General features: G+C 42.2%; 1 protein-coding gene across 1 annotated transcript in view; it reads right to left on the bottom strand.

Annotated features, from left to right (window-relative positions):
- The window catches only part of EGFLAM (EGF like, fibronectin type III and laminin G domains), an 812,243-nt gene that overhangs the window by 309,415 nt on the left and 485,699 nt on the right, over positions 1-17,129 (bottom strand). Inside the window, exon 8 of the mRNA XM_078674979.1 lies at positions 1,794-1,909. Within this exon, the coding sequence (XP_078531105.1) occupies positions 1,794-1,909 (116 nt within the window). The remainder of the gene's footprint in view (positions 1-1,793; positions 1,910-17,129) is intronic.

The raw sequence follows: 17,129 nt of genomic DNA, 5'->3' as shown, positions 1-17,129 counted from the left end.
TTTGGATTGGGGCTATCCTTTCCACATGTAAGGATGCAAAGTTGCCTTCTTGTAGGCTGCAAATAATATATAAGTCATAAACAAATAATTACAAGGCTTATCCCTTTCTGTCATCCTTTTGAAAATTTGTATGTACCACTCAGATGAGTGTTTGAGGACAATGACATTTGCTGCCAAGTGTATGAGGATAACACACACATTTTACTAGTCCCATTCATGAATCTATATTTCTATATATTGAGTCAGGATTTCTGTATGAAGTTATAAAATCAATTTAATCAAGAAAGGGCAAAAAAATAGATTATAGACAATGGGCTGTGCTGAAATAGTAATGTCAGTAGATAACCTGCCATCCCCACTCACCCTTCCTCACTTCGGCACATCTTTTGCTTTCTTCAAATCTCCAATTTCCCTCCAGCTGCAGCTAGGCCTTATTGTGTGTGTCTATCGCAGTAATAATAGTACCCTTTTCTGAGTTAGAGTAAATGGTGACCTCTCTAAATAAGAATCAATGAGCCTGCCTTCATACAACATGCTAAGGACCACAGCATTTTCAAAAGTAGCTGTAAGGGAAGCAAACAGAAATAGCTTTTAAATGATTGTATATGCATATATCTAAAGTAAACTTCTAAAGTAGCCCATTCAGGTAGGAGCAGTAGGGCCCGGTGAGGGGGTATTTTGATGGACGATGACAAGGTAAAATTAAATATTTATTTAATTTTCCCTCATTATCTTCGGTCGAAATACCACCCCCCCACCGGGCCCCACAGCTCTTACTTGCACGGGCCGTGGGTGGTTGCAATGTGATAGATGCATTACCCTTTACTCAGCCAGTTCAATAAAACATATCTATTTTCTACGAAGCAGACCAGGAAGAGGATAAAAATCTTTGTCCACTTATGTAGTCAATGCTGGATGACTTCCTTAATAATCTTTATCCAGACCTCTGGCCTCCAAGGGGCATAGTGACTCAAATAGTGGAATGATTTCGAACACTCTAAGATATAACCAATGCCCCTTTTACATCAAAAATGTAGGTTGTTTAAATAATGTATTATTATAATAATTCCTATTTGTAAAGCGCAAACATATCACCCATTAATGGTTTTAAGGCGCTGGGGTGCTGTCGGGGAGATTAAGTGAGCTATTGCCCAGTCACATGATGCTGAGCTGAGCTGCAGTCGTGAATCGAAGTGTGATCTCCGTGCTCGGGAGTCAGCCACTCTGGCAGCTGCGCCACACCTCTCTTATTAATGGATGATATGAATTCCACCACTTTGTAGAACCATGCAAAAAAGGCGAGTCGGGTACTATTTCTGATCAGCTGCAAATGATCACCAGCCCTCGACTTTGTTCCAAGGAGCTCTGGCCTTCTGATATGAATGGACATCTGTTTACAATAAAGCAGGTGTAAATACCTTGGCTCTTGACCGGATTGACAGGTGGGAGACAGAAGTGCTACGGTGCACCGCTTTAGCTGTTAGACCATGCTGAATGAACCTGAGGCCCCAAAAGTTTCAGAAACATGTCAAAAATATTCTGCATGATCTATTCAAACTTCACGATATACTCCGAATAAGATTGGTCATCTCTTTTAACAATCTGTGTTCCAGGAATGCCCTGGTTTATAAAGGTTGTGGTACTGACAGAAGGACTGGAGTTTCCAAGAAGAGAACTTCAGTGACAAGTTTCCTGAAGGGGGAATGTTAATAGGGTACTGTGATCACACTTACAGAAGCACAACAATATCACAACCTAGCAAATAAACATACTACCAGGGTCTGTTGTCTTACCTCTTCAATGTATATGTCATAATCAGAGTCATCAAAGCCAAATCCATCATCCTCGCTAATTTTGGCCTCCGTAATGTACCGATGAACAAAGCTTCCACTTCCGGCTTCTTCAGAACCTGCAAAATGGTGGGTGTATTTAACAAACTATCCATAGTTAGCAAAACCTTCTTTTATTTCTGTTCACTGCTGTACCTTCATGCAGTATTTACCAAAGGGGCTGCTCATGCCTAGGACATGGAGCAGCTTCATTTCATATTGTATTGCGAAATCACTCTTGCTAACAAAGTTATTCATAGGAAAAATAATTTGACAATTGACCTGTGAACCTGGAGTCAGTGCCCTCATATAAGCTGCTCTTACAAGTAGATTTTAACTTTCAGGTTTGCCATCTGTTAGATTTGAATATGCAAACCTGGCCATAGGGCCATATATCAAAGCCCTTTTGTGTTTACAATCCACCATATTTTATACTGATATTTAAAGTTAAAACCAAATCCTAAGTGTTTACATTTTCCCAATGACTAAACAAATGCTGTATCCATAAAACTCTTGAAAAAAACATGAGACTGTAAAAAGCAACATCACAAAGACACATCTGTATTTTATGACTTGTGACCTTCATCGTGGACTGAAAACCATGCAGGTTGTGAATAGATGTTTGGGTGGAGATTTCTGGGTTTAGGTGCTACAACTGTCGTAGCCCAAGTTCGTTGTGGCACATTCCTCACAAAAGGCTTCACCCAAGAGCCATTATGGGGGTAAGTACAAAAAAAAGGTAGAGGATTGTGCCCTCACAATTGTCAACAGAAATACATATCAAAAATCAGGCGTTCTTTGAAAGTTTAACGTGCTAAAGTTTTATTTAATGTTTCCTCTGTATGGAAGGACAGCCGACACGTGTTTCGCCCATAGGGCCTATTTAGGCCGTGGGCTTTTTCAAGGCAAAATCAAATGTTCAGTCAGGACAGTTTCATATTTCAAAAGAAGGCCGTGATTAGAGTCTCTGTGATCCGGACCATACAGAGGAAACATTAAATAAAACTTTAGCACGTTAAACTTTCAAAGAACGCCTGATTTTTCATATGTATTTCTGTTGACAATTGTGAGGGCACAATCCTCTACCTTTTTTTGAAAACCATCCAGGATCAACTAGAACCGGGTATGATTGCCAACATTTTGCACTAAGTGCCTATTTGGCAAAGGATTATGGGTAAACGTTAGTTGGACTGACTAAAGCAGCACCATGGGAAGGCCATGTCAAATTCATGACTCTGGCATTAGTAGAGTCCATGTATACAGCATCACTTCCTTCAATAAAAAAGTTTGTAATACGAACAATTATTTAATATGGTGCAGACTGAGATTGGTAAATTGATAAGCATCGTTTCATCCATTATAGCCCTATTTGTCATTCTTCTCGCAGAATCAAGTTTAAATGAACAATCTTAGCAAAGTTAATCTTTAAAATATGTTCAATTATTAGCTATGTATTTCTTCTTCTTTCGCTATTATTTTCTCTTTCCTTTTGATTTTATACAGATGTGTAAACCTGTGGGTACAATTTGAAATAGTGTATTTCAAAAAGGAGAGAGAATAAGATAGGAGCATTGAATGGTGGGTGCACGTGGGTAGTGGTGAAGGTTATTAGGGAGCAGAAAGATGTTTGGGGTAGAGAGGTGAGGAGGAGGAGGTTAAAAGAAAATGAGGAGCATAGAGGCAGAATGGTGATAGATAAGATAAGTTGTGAATGATCGATACGTGAATTGAGAGCACTTGCAAACACATTGGGACACTATGTGGCGAGTGACATAGAGTGCTTAGCCTTAGAAGATGCTGCTACACGTCGCTTCTCAAAAACTTCCAGTTAGGTTTCTATGGGTTCACCTATGCGTGGTGAAGGTTATATTCGCTGGATATGCAGCTTTCCACTCCATCAGTTCAATATTAATAGAACACTGGAATGCTGAGACCTCCATTGAGGCCTGTATGAACTGGGACAGGCCTGCTGCTCTCAACATTCCAATGTTCTAATAATACACACCCTCTGCCTTTCTCTTTCTCCTGCTTCTCGAAAATATATTTATTAGGCAGAGGAAAGCAAAATGCATAGGCTGTACAGGAATACACACGCAGCCTTCACCCTTCCCGCCTCCTGTAGCTCTGTTTCACTAGGGCTTCAGAAGGAGGTGGGGGTGAATGCTGCTCAGCTCCCGGGCCTCCCTGGCTTGGCTGAACTACAAAAACCAGTGCGCCAAGCTGGGACGAACCAGGCACGGACTTCAGCTCCTTTCACAGCTCTTGATGTGAATGTTCAACAACTACCAGCCGGCCCTGCGCGCTGCTGAGTGTAGAACATGCACAGCAAGAGCTGTGAACCAAGGTGTCGGAGCCGAGGAGAGGCCTTTGTTTTTCTAATTACAACATTTTGCCCTCATGGGGTGGAATGTTCTAACAGCTTTATATTCTGCTGCAGCTGGGCTATACCGGCCATTAATGGCCCGCTACTTTGTCGTTAAGGCTGAGCGGGCCATTAATGGCCGGTATATAAAGTTACATTCTATATGACCAGCGTAGGTGAGGCTCAAGTGCAACCCTCTGGAAGACACAGATTCCCAAACCACAAGGTAATTACGAATGTAGGAGTGGGACATGGTCACCTGACTGGACAGCACATGTTACAGAATACCGTTTAATCAACATTATAACGAAGACATGATTTCCAATACAAAAGGTCATTAAAAGTCTGTTGAAGATGCAGTTTCATAACTACAAGTGAATTAAGGTTTAATGGGGTCACCTAGGAGCAGAGTAGGTGCAAATAGAAGTGGAAGAAGGAGCTTCCTAAACCATAAGGTACATACGATTATATGGGGTCTACCTATGAGCAACATGTGTGTGAAATTCCTACTGGTCTATTTTTGAAAACCTAAGCAGTGCTTTATACTTTTATTATTATTTTCTATTCACCCAGTACATTTAATGAGGATTATAAGAAATTAAACTTGTGGCCCTTTTTACTGGTCAATATATCCGGGTTTGATACCACACAACCTGTTTTTTCTATACTTATGTTCTTTCGCTGCTGTAGGACTGTGCTCGGCAGAGCGAAAAACGTTTCCACTGATATTTTCCATCTGCTGCACTGCTTGCCAGGTAAGTGGAAAGGAGAATCGTTCAGTCCGGTCACATTGCCTGCTCCTCCAAGGCCTTGGGATCTCGTAATAGGGCCACAGAGTAATGAGCTGCAAAGTATTTAACACTGAGATGCCTGGATTAACTATAAAAACAGACTTCATCGTAACCACCACACACCACATGGTCTCATTCCATGGTGGACACCTCCAGACAGACCTAGCAGGTCAGCAAACGATATGTTGCACTCTGGGATTTGTAGTTTCAATTTCAATTTCACTACAGGCTCACACCTCGAGTACGCAACGCGCTCCTAGCTACAATGCCAATACTAGGTCTATGCCACACAAGACATGGGGCCACTCGACACCTATGAATCTTGATGGCGACTTTAGCAATTTATTCCCAATAGATCGCATCACAAATCTTAACAAAATACCTATTGCTATTTTCTGTTTGGAACTTCAACAAAAGTTAGGGCACGTTGGTTAAAGGATAAGACAAACGGAGAGATTTTTGTTTTGTTTTGTGATGTTTACAAAGTTTTAATTAGGTCCTGACGGGATAGAGAAACTTGCACTTTGGCCACATTGCATCTTCCTTTGATGATTCTCGAATTATTACTTATTCATCCTCAGATTACTTGAATGCTTGCTCAATTGACCACATGTGATTTCCTGAATAGAAATATTAACGTGATATACTAACAGCCCTGCCCCTAATTAGGACAATTACAAATCCGTTTGCCAAGCGTCGAAGTTTGTTCCACTTAAACAGACTCAACAAAATTTTCAGACACGTTTCATTGAGGTGTTTTTTTATCCTCGTAAGGTAATTTGCAATGCACTACCCGCTAGGTGCACTTTGACTATTACTCATTGCTTTGCCTAAACATTGCATAAAAGGAACCTTTTCCTCGGGAATGACTGAGACAAATGATGACACCCATGGAAGCAAATCGAACTGCCCTAATCGGAGTGTATTTGATAGTTTCAATCCCTAGTAATCTAGAGGACGTGTGAAAACAACAGACTGTGTTGAACAAGCATGCAAAGAAACACATCTCAATCTAAACCAGGCATTCAAACACACTTTTAAAAGATTGTTGCGCAAAATGTTACGGCTGGTCGCTGTACTTGGACTACATTTGTGTGACAAAGTTAAAGTATATTACGTTAGTGGGACATCTTCAAAAAATGTTTCAATAAGGTTGGTATCTGGTTTCTATACAAAAAAGGTGAAACTATTTCACACCACATGAACGTACTAGTGCGAAGCCCAGGCCAAGGGCGGGCCCGTCCCGTGCCCGTCCGCGCCAGGAAGAGGCAGGGCAGGGCCCCCCTTTAACATCTGGAACACGGGAACACGATATATAAGGACAAAAGGTACTGTGGGGACTTTGAAGGGGTTTGTGGCCTGTAATATAGCGAACATTGACCCCTTGTTTGAATTATTCTTATACGGGTGCGTAGCTTTGGGTCCTAAGCTGTGCAAGAGTGGTTGAAACTATAAGTTTAGCGTAAAAATGGGAAAAAGGAAGTCCATGGAGGGGGGGCACTAACCTTACTTGCTAAAAAAGGGAAAAAGGCAAAAAAGATATCACATGCAGCTACGAACTGCGTCCTCACAAGAATTTAAGCCATTGTAAATGAATGTGAGGATGTTCTAGTTGGGAACACTAGTAGTAACATAATGGAAAATATTGATACCCTTACCGAGGTTCTAAAGCAGCCTCGGAAAAAAGTGATCCCCGATATTTTTAGTAAAAAAACACCATTAATTCCCCCCATCTGTGAAGTGCATAGCCCTCTTGAAGGTTCTACGGAGATATTTAATTTGACGGAAACCCCCAATAAGCCACTAGAGCACTCCAATCAAAGGGTTTTACAGGAGGCACTAGTCGAGAAAGGTATTACTTGCCCCAACAAGATTTGCTTTATTAGAAGGGGACCCAGGAGTTTTAATAGATGATATAGTGCATGAAAACAGGGAATTAGAGCACCTTAATGGTGGCCCTTTAGCGTGCACCAAATGCCTACATTTTAATAAGGCATCACTGCTGAATCTGGAAAACCTTGAAAGGGACTTGGCCCCCATAAGAAAATCGATGGAGGAGTTAATACGGAAAGCGGATGTGCCTAGGGCCACAGATCTCCAGTCCTTAACACCCACCCAAGCGGCTATAGCAACCAGGGGACCTCCACCCACTAAATCAATGGCAGGTTCGGGGTCATCCTTGAGAGGGCCTACAGTTCAAAAGCCACTTGGTAAGACTATTCCTTCAGGGTATACTATCTTTAGCTCAAATGCAAAAATTATGAAATCACGGGGTGAGAGAGTCAAGAGCACGGTTCCTCACCCTAGCAATATGGACAACAACAGCACCCCCCATGTGAGAGAAAGACAGAGTGAGAGAGATGACTCGGGTATTTCATCGAATAGCACCCTCCTTAGAAATCCAGCAACAATTGTCTACATGACCAAGGTCCCCAAGCTTAGTAGCAAGATTGGCCACGAAACAGCGAATCTATACATAATAAAGCAATCCATTGACTGCGACATGTGAGGGGCTGTAGATCAATCATCAGGGAAGATATGATCAGGGTAAAATGGATATCCTTGTTTAGCTCCTATACAGACTGCATTGAACCGCTGTTAAGCAACCCAGTAATTGCGGAGAACCTAGTAGCCCTTGAGTACCGTACCTCCCCCCCAAGCATTCGGATATCCAAATTAGACGCTTGCCACTTTGGTCCATAGATAGGGAATGGGATGAATCTGACCTTAATAGAATAGATTGACTAACTAAGGACAACCATTCGAATCACCCACTTGAAACACAAGATATGGCAGAGCATGGAGGCATTTCCTGTGCAAACATAGCAATCCCAAGACCCCTTAGCCTGGAAGGGAAGGGACGGGCCACTCATGGTTTAGCAGGAATAGAGAATGATAACCCAGGGGTGATTCAGCTCCTCTCCTGGAACATAGCAGGTCTACAAAAAAAACTGGCCATCCCGGAATGGAACAAATTCATTGATAAGCACAAAGTCTGCCTGTTCCAGGAGACCTGGAGTACGACTTCCCTACATAAGTCAGGGTATACCACCTTCTTTATCCCCACCATAAGTACAGGGAAGGGTCGGCCATTGGGGGGTCTCACATATGGGTCAATATTGCTCTGAACTGGGTCATTACCATGCATAACTCACCTTCGGAGGACATTTTACATCTGACAATTAAAGGTCCTCACAATGGTAACAATGTGGAGTTGTTTAATGTGTATGCAAGAGGATCTGCAGGGGCCCAAACCTCAGCTACTATAGCAATTCTAGAGACAGAACTTGCTGGCATTTCCCCCCTTGCCAACATTCTTGTGGGAGGAGATCTAAACTGCACACATGAACCCCTAAGCGGGAAGACTTCCTGGGAATTAATGAAGAGGATGCTAAACAGTCTATTCCCACCCTGACTTTGGCTCCAATCAGGAAATGGTCACCCAGGGCGATCCAAATTAATGCTCTAACACTAGAATATAATCTACGAGCACTAAATGGCAGGACACGTTCTGATCTAAAAGGGGCCAATACCTATAACAGACTTAGTTGTCCTTCGCGCATAGACTATATATTGCTCGATATTCGCCTCTGGGGTGACCTAGTGGACATGGAGGTAAAGCAGTCCCAGGACAGCGATCACAACCCTCTATGTATGAAAATTAGATGGGGAATTACTGAAAAGCTGTCTAATGTCATGTTATTACTAACAAAGGAGATAGTCCCATCCAATTGTAACCGTAGACTGAAATGGAATAAGGTTGCATGTCAGGAGGATAAATTATCCAGTATTAGGGAACTCGTAGAACAGAAGAGCATAGAACTGGCATCCCTCAACACAGTCCAGGGAAAATTGCAGGATTTCCATTTGAATGAATTTTACAAAAATACAATAGTGAAGCTGGGGTCGTTTTTTACTATCAAGGAGTCCAGAAGGCACAAAAGCAAACTAGCAAAATCTGGTAATCCATGGTATACGACTTTGTGCAGAGAAAAGAGAAAGGCATTAACCATAGCCCTGCGCAACAAAGATGTTACATTAGTAAGAGTGACTAGAAAGGAGTACACCAAAACTATAGAATTAGCAAAGCGGGACTGGGAGGAACAACATTGGCAGGAGTTCAAAACCGCGGCCCAGATAAAAGATTCAACTCTATTCTGGGAACTAATTAATAAATCCAACAGAAGGGGAGCGGACTCCATCCCAAACCACATCACAGAACATCAATGGTACAGCCACTTTTTCAAACTGTACTGTGGTGAGGCAGAACCAGAGATACCGCAAAGTGTCCCTGCAGGACCTTGTTTAGAGGACCCCGTTCTAGCAGAACCCTTTTCAATCCATGAGGTACACCTGGCTACTAAGAACATAACCCCGGCAAAGGCCGCGGGGCCGGATGATTTGCCGGGGGATTTACATTCATATGACCCTATACTTTGGGCCAACTTCATCTCCCTATTATTGAACTTGATTGCACAGGGGCAATCTATTCTAGATTCGTGGAAGGGAGCTAAGGTTGTAACAATATTTAAGAAAGGTGCTAGAGAGGACCCTGCCAACTACAGGCCGATTAGTTTAATCGATGTAGTCCAGAAAGTAGTTGGCAGGGTCATCGTCTCTAGAATAGGGTCATGGCTGGATGAAGGGAACATTCTTACGCATTTTCAGGCGGGATTCAGGCAGAAGGTGGGCATGATGGACCAGGTTTTCAGATTCTTTGCGGTCTATTGGAAGACTGTGTACATCGGGAAAGGTAGCCTATATTTGGCCTTTATAGACTTAAAGACCGCCTTCCACCTGGTGCCCCGCGGTAAACTCTGGCAGGCGCTACAAGACCTGGGCCTTCCCATCTATCTCCTCGAGCTCATCAAGAGGCTCCACGAGGGTAATTATGCTACGATTAGATGGGGGAATCAGGGCCAGTTGACAGAGAGGGTGGCTGTGAACAGGGGGGTTTGCCAGGGCTGTGTGATGGCCCAGACATTGTTCACTCTCTTTGTTAATGGGGTGGTAGACCATTTGAGAGAGGACCCAGCCAACGCCCCAGTCCTGGTGGGGGAGAAAACACCCACCCTGCTTTTCGCCGAGGACACCCTTCTGATGTCCAAAACCCCTGTGGGCTTCCAGAAATTGCTGGACAGGTTTAGCTTGTTCTGTGAAGAAAGGGGATTAACCATCAATACCTCCAAAACCAAGCTAATGATACTGTCACCGTTAAAAAGATCAAGGAGGATTAACATCACCCTTAATGGGTCTCCGCTAGAGGTGGTTGAGGCGTTTGACTACTTGGGAGTTAGGGTCAACAATAGGATGAAATGGAACTCCCATGTGGCCAAAATGCTCCTCAATCACAAACGAGTCTCAGGAGCAATCCTAAGAGAACAGCGGGGATCCATTAGTAGACCAATAGCCCCGGCACTCATGGTATATGAGGGGAAGGCACTGTTTTCAGCAGTGTACGGGTCAGAATTGTGGGGGTTTGAGAACACTACTGACTTGGTCAGATCTGAGAATAAATTCCTGAGAGATCTGGCTTCCCTCCCAGTTTCTACCCCTTTAAAGCCCCTTCTCCAGGACATGGGTAAACGCTCAATTAAAGACATAGTTCGCCTTCGCCCACTATTATTCTGGGTATGCCTGAGAAGGACGCCCGAATTGGCAAACTATGCGGCAGCTCTTGACAAATTCATCAAACTGAACAGCTGCAACAAGATTGTGTGGTTGAGTAAATTGAGACAGCTGGTCTTAAATCTGGGGTTGGGTGAAACCTGGATGAGCCAATGCCCCCCACCCAAAAAATTGTTAAGAAAATATATTGGGATTGGGTGCAGGCAGAGGAGCTACATGGTTCTAACTGGGGGCCCTTAACCGAACAGTTTTTGGAGCACAAACCTGTTAGGAAGTTTGAACCATTTCTTGACTTCATTCAAAACTCAAGAGACAGGTCTCTCTACTTAAAGCTGAGGTTTGGGACTCTCCCACTTAACGAATTAAATGAAGGTTGGAAAAAGTCCGGGTTCCCCCATGCTTCTTGCCCAGGGTGTCCTGCTCCCAGAGAGTCACTACCCCATTTTCTGTTTGCATGTAAAGCCTATGGGGTGGCTAGAAGAAGATGGCTGAAACCAATATGCAAAGAGATGGGTTTTAGGCACTACAGGATGGCTCAACGCACACCACCGTGTGCGGGGTAGCAAAGTATTTGGGAAATGACTGGCAGACGCGTACAAAGCTGATAAAGAACAATACGACCTAGACGATTGTAGGCTACGCAGATTACTGTTCTTGATTACATTGCTGTAGCACTTTAGGTTTCTTGGTTTTTATTGTACATATGCCTTTTTATTTTATTTATTGCCTTGTAATTTGGCTTCATGTATTTTATGGATTGTTTTTAAGACCAGGAAATGTATACACTTTTATGATCATTTTTATCGAATAAAGTACATACTTGACTTGATTATTGGAAGCAGTGGTATTTACGTATTTAAAAGCAGATTTGAAATTAGTTGCAAAGTTTTATCTCCACAAACTTTGCAAGGTTTACTTCACAAAGGTTGAAACTGATAGAAAAAAAGTGTCACAAAAGTAGGTTTGGTATAAAAAAAAGACAACTTTTAAAGAAAGAGTTCTGCTGCTAAAAACGATTTTGTGGATTTTAGTAGGAACACTTTTTTTCAAGAATTGTCAACTGCCAGGAAAGTTTAGTGAAGTTTACAGTAGTTCTGAATCTTTGCGAAGGTTTGTAAAGCTGGCTAAACAGTTACCACAATGCGACTTTGGAGAAGACCAGCAGATCGCGAGATAGCATACTTGTACCAACTATAGACTTACATCAAACCACAATATGTTGAATGCTACAGTTTATTCACTTAGTAATTTTGTAATGTGCTACGTAACGTCCTAGGACCACTTCCGGGTGCATGGTTGTTCAGAGGGCAGTATTCAGTCTGATGAGACAGTTCACAGGCTCTACCACTAGAACTGTTGACGTCTGTCCCGAGAACAGCAGAGGATATTGGTTCCAGCATTTCTTAGCAACCTACGAGTTCTTAGACTATTATTCTGATCTCTGAAATACAACACTTGGATTGGAACAATTTCCTTTGAAAGGGACATATTTACCTGAATGAGATGTTGGCTGCGTGCTTTCCAAAATGCTACTTACTGTGTGATGTTATACACAGCTCTTTCAGCAAGTTAGATTCTTGTCTATTTTTGTCTCGAGGTATAGCAAGGAGCCATCCCAATGTTGCTGGAATATACTAAAAATTAAATTGTCTGTGTATATTTTCTACTTGTAAAAGTTGGGTAGAGATTTATTGGGTACACTGATCATAAACTATACATCTGGATATTTAAAAGGGTCAGTATGACAATAAGCAACTAAGAGTGTGTGACTTATAAACACGGCCAAGCCCAGTAGAAGTGGGCCCGACAGGCCCAGTTTATTAGTACATTTAGTCTTATAAAATACTGCAGGCTCTGATTTCTCCATAGCTTTTTTGTTGCTCTTATCTTTGTCTTTTCCCTGCTATTTTGAGATGTGTAACTGTTTTTTTCACATGTCCATTTATGAACAGGGCTGCTCATCTAAGCATCTTTAGATGTAAAGAGAAGCCCTCTGATCATCTAAAGGCTTTTTTCAGTTCATTATTAGCTGATCCTCTAATTTTATCCAGCAGGAACGCTTAGCGCTGAGACGCCTTTGGCAATTGTGCGCTTTACAAAAATTATAAAATGAAAATGAAATCATGTACCCACTGTACCTTAAGGGGCTCGGGCGACGATAATTACATGACAGAAATAGAGGCGTTGGGACTAGCAGTGAACCATTAGTGAAGGCAGTTTGGGTATCTAAAAATATTCAAGAATAAGTGGGTTTCTATATCTTATTTAAGCCCTCATTCCAAGCTAGGCAGAAAAGGTGAGATATTTATCACACGTGGTAAATACCATTAACCCGGAGTCAGGATACTGCCTTACAAGTTTACACAAACACACAGTAGCTTCTAGGAGTGTTTTTGAATTATCCTGGTGTCTGTAAGGAAGAAAACGTGACAACTATTAAATAGTATGATAACTCTGCCGTCACATGGAAAAAGGTGAATCCGATCTCGACCAGATTCACCTTTTTCCATGTGATATGAGAGTTATCATAATCAACAATTTACGAGCTCTTACTTTGGGCCACTAAGTGTGGTTTTGAGTTCTACAGCCATCACCGATGAAAGGGCTGTGAAACTTCTTTTTGGAATCATTACAATTCTTGGATTGCCACAACTCGCTTGCCATATTATTTTGAATATATGGATAATTTTCCAAGAAACACATTGCGTGTACATTCACCTTTGAATAGGCGCCTACTACTGTGCACTTTGAAACTTGATAGAGAACCATTTACGTACTATTGTACGTGGGTGCTTAGTCATATTTTCTTTAAGGCAATGTGTACAATATTTGTGCAACATTTCAAACAGTAAAACAGTGAAGACGAAAGGAGCCCACAACAGATGTAGAGCAATAGAATAATTTTTAATAAATAAAACAAGACCAAAACCAAAAAAGTCTAATCAGTAAAACCGGAGATATTAATTTTTAAAGAATAAACTAAAAAATAGCACCTAAAAGCATGGAGCTGCAACCAGGGATATCTGGTCGTGCTGGATTGGGACAAAGTCAAAAGTTCAGGCTGACTGAGATTAGACACGGGCCAGCTACCGGAACCCAGTTTGGCCTGCTGAAGAAAGTGCTTTAAATCCTGGTTGCGGAACATTGCGTGGATCCATGCCGAAGATGCGCTGTAAAGCTGATGCATCGGTTACGAGATGTGGCAAGTCTATGGTGCAAGGTCCTGTTGCGTCGAGGATCTCATTGATGGGGCTTGCGATGCAAAGTCCATTTCATGGTGCGCTCAGCTAGCGATGAGTCAGTTCAGGGGAGTTGAGAGGCTGCGAGCAGAGTCCGGCATCGTCGTCGAGGCTGCCATCAGCCAGAGATGCGAGGACCTGGGCCATGGATGCACCACACCTTCGGGGAGATGAGTAAGTTCCGAGGACTGCGGAGGTGATGCAAATCTTTGCAACAGGACCAATCCAGGCAGCAACAGCAATTCGTCAGTTTTGCTCGGAGATGCGCAACCCAGCAGAGGAGATGTATTGGTTCAGCTGACAAGCACCTTGGGCCCACTAAGTCATATTAAAGGCCCACCACCATTATAAAGCATAGGCCCAGTACACTAATAGTAATAAGGCAATTCCAATATTTTTACATGGGAGAAATTCATCATGCAGTAGTGGAAAAATAAATGTGAGAGTTTTTTACTACTAGGGCTTGTAAAACCTAAAAGTACATGTCCTGCTTTTTAAATACATTGCACCCCGCCCTCTAGGCTGTCCAGGGCCAGGGGGTGACTTACATGTATTAAACAAGCATTGGCATAGCTAATAGGTATCGCCTTTGGGACCTTATCAGTATTTAGTTATGCAGCACAATATACTCACTGCAACAACGTTAACTGTTGCATGGCTAATCACTTATAAGGTCCCAAAGGCGAGACCTATTGGCTATGCCAATGCTTGTTTGTTTTGAGATTCTGTTCACCCTAAATGGCGGCTACTTTTCAAATAGGTCTTGCATTTACCAGAGTTGGAGCAATTGGCATTGTACATGGCAATGCCTTTTAATTATGTGTTAAGTAGCAAAACAGATAAATACAAGCCTTTGCAATGCAATTGGTCTCGCAATTGTGAATGTTAAAGCTTTTGGCGTTGTAAATGACAATGTTTTGTACTCATGGTTTTTTGTTTGCTGTGAAGTGGATTATGTTGTTTTTAATTAAGTGGTTTGGATTTGAATTGTTAGTTGTGCGATTGTGTGGGGTGGAATTGAGTGGTATGTAGTGTAACTGTAATGGCGTTATGTGGCATGAAGAATGCAGCAGAAAAGCTGAAGAGCAGACACTATAGAGAGCATTGAGAGAGAGAGACAAGGGAATAGCAGACAATTAACTGGGAGGTTATTTGCTCTATTGGCTACAATCATGGCTGTTCAATCTGGAAATCAGATTTTTTTATTTATTTGGGCGTCACTGTTAGGAACAGTGTTAGAAAAACTGTATGTTTGCGGGCACATTACTTTTTTCATTATTGTATGAACTGTAGAGTGAGTTTAAAATCAGTTTAACTCATACATTTAAGCCCTGCCCAAGATCCTGATGTTTACACTGCAGCGCAAGTGAACTTGGGCAGGATGTTAGTACTATCAGTCAGACATAAGGAAGACTCGTATGCTGTTCCGCTCCTAACGCAGATGACAGTGAGGCAGTGCACAAAATGAGCTGTCTGACATCACTTTTCCAGTACACTGTTCACATCTGCCACCAGCAAAGTTAATAATTGCTTTCTTTGTAAAAGCGCATAGGAAGCACAGTTTTGAACACAATTAACCACTATATTGATCATCCAACACTTTAGATTAAAAAAGGCATGATCTGAAGTTAATTAATAAGACTAATCACGTGTAAGAAAATGAGGCCAGCTGGGGTCCTCCCTATTATATATCCGAATATTCGTACACATTTTATATAGGTTTGTGCTAGTGGTAAAAACAAAAATAAAGTGCACTATAAAGCAACACAAGTTCTTGCTTACACTGCCTTAATTAAAAGCTGTACTTCTTGCAATAAAACGGTTTAAAATTCAACAACAAAAAAGGAAAAAAAAAAGCTGTACTTGGTATTTAGTCATTCTGTGTAAGTGGAATCCGAAACAGCATAAACAAAACCAGCACTAGAAATGTAATTGCCAACAACCAGAAGTCATAACATCGGCGCCCTGTACAAATACAGTGAACATTCCATATGCTCAACAGATATTATGCACTTTTTCCATGCCCACTGCTCAGTGCTAAACACAGAATTAAGTAGTTCCTTTACATAAATAGCAGGTCTGCTGCATATCAAAACAGACAACACGTTCCTGTAGTTTGTTTTGCTACCAGCCAGTAGCTGAACTAGAATGGCAACAAAACCGAAATAAGTGATTGAAGAGAAAAAAGCAAAGCAACCTATGTCTACATTGTGGTGAAAGGCACTCCATTCTTGCAGTCCAATACTCAATAAAGAAAAATCTAAATATAATTACCAAATGCTTGGCTGATAGGAAGTGGTGGCTACCGGCTGAAACCTAGATATGCACAAAGGATTAAGGAAACAGACGCCTTCCTCCTTTCACAAGCAAATACAAAGGTAATTTTTCAACAACGCTGCATTGTTCTGTAGAACTTTTACCCGTACTCAATGTTCGCCTTACATGTTTGCACACCTAGCATCTACCTAGTGGATACAGTTAGTATTCAGCCAGATGCCGGTTCTTGGGGCTTGTGGGAGGCTTTCAGGGAACCAGGCAGTGATCACAGGAGGTCGGGCAGGATAGGCATTAAGTGCCTCTAGGAGCAGGGCTGACACTAGAGCGAGAGCTTGCATCTCTAAAGCACGGGGATAGTTGTAACTGGAAACCCGATCTGACGCACTCTGCAAAGGCAGCATGGGAAGAGGAGGGGTGAGATAAGAGGGCTGCTAGAAGTCTCCCGTTCCTCACCATGACTGTCTGTGCCTTAAACAATAACATAGGATCCACAGGCGCTATGATGACCTCGTTATGAGTTTTATATCTTTACTGTTTACTGTAATGTTATTAAATTGTAGTGTTTCATACGAGTGACCCATTTTCACAAAAGCCGTCAGAGGAGTGGGGGAGGCAGGGCACAAATGTACACGGAGGACACGGTTTCGGATTTATCTTGTGCAAGTGAGATTTTTATTGTGATTAAAGTGCACAACAAAATTAATGATGGCTCCGTTATTGTATAAATTGCTGGACTGTAAGCCTTCCAAACAAGAATGCGCCTTGTAATTTTCAACAAAACCAGCACCAGCAAGTAGCCATTAAAACAAAAGGAGTTCTTCCACACAACAGGTTAATAAGGAAAGCGCAGGGAAACTGTACTTGACCGGTGCGCCTAAGCCTCCAATGGAAGTGACGTACAGGCAAAGCCAACAAGCGCGGGAGTGGTTCGTGTGCGCGCCGTCTTCACTTTTGAAGGTGTATGCCGCCACAAGTGCAGTGCTTGAAAAAAAGCTGAACGACG

This window comes from Lissotriton helveticus, chromosome 2_1 (assembly GCF_964261635.1).
Source record: "Lissotriton helveticus chromosome 2_1, aLisHel1.1, whole genome shotgun sequence".
In the NCBI taxonomy this organism is placed as follows: domain Eukaryota; kingdom Metazoa; phylum Chordata; class Amphibia; order Caudata; family Salamandridae; genus Lissotriton; species Lissotriton helveticus.
This window is presented reverse-complemented; position numbering and strand designations above follow the sequence as displayed.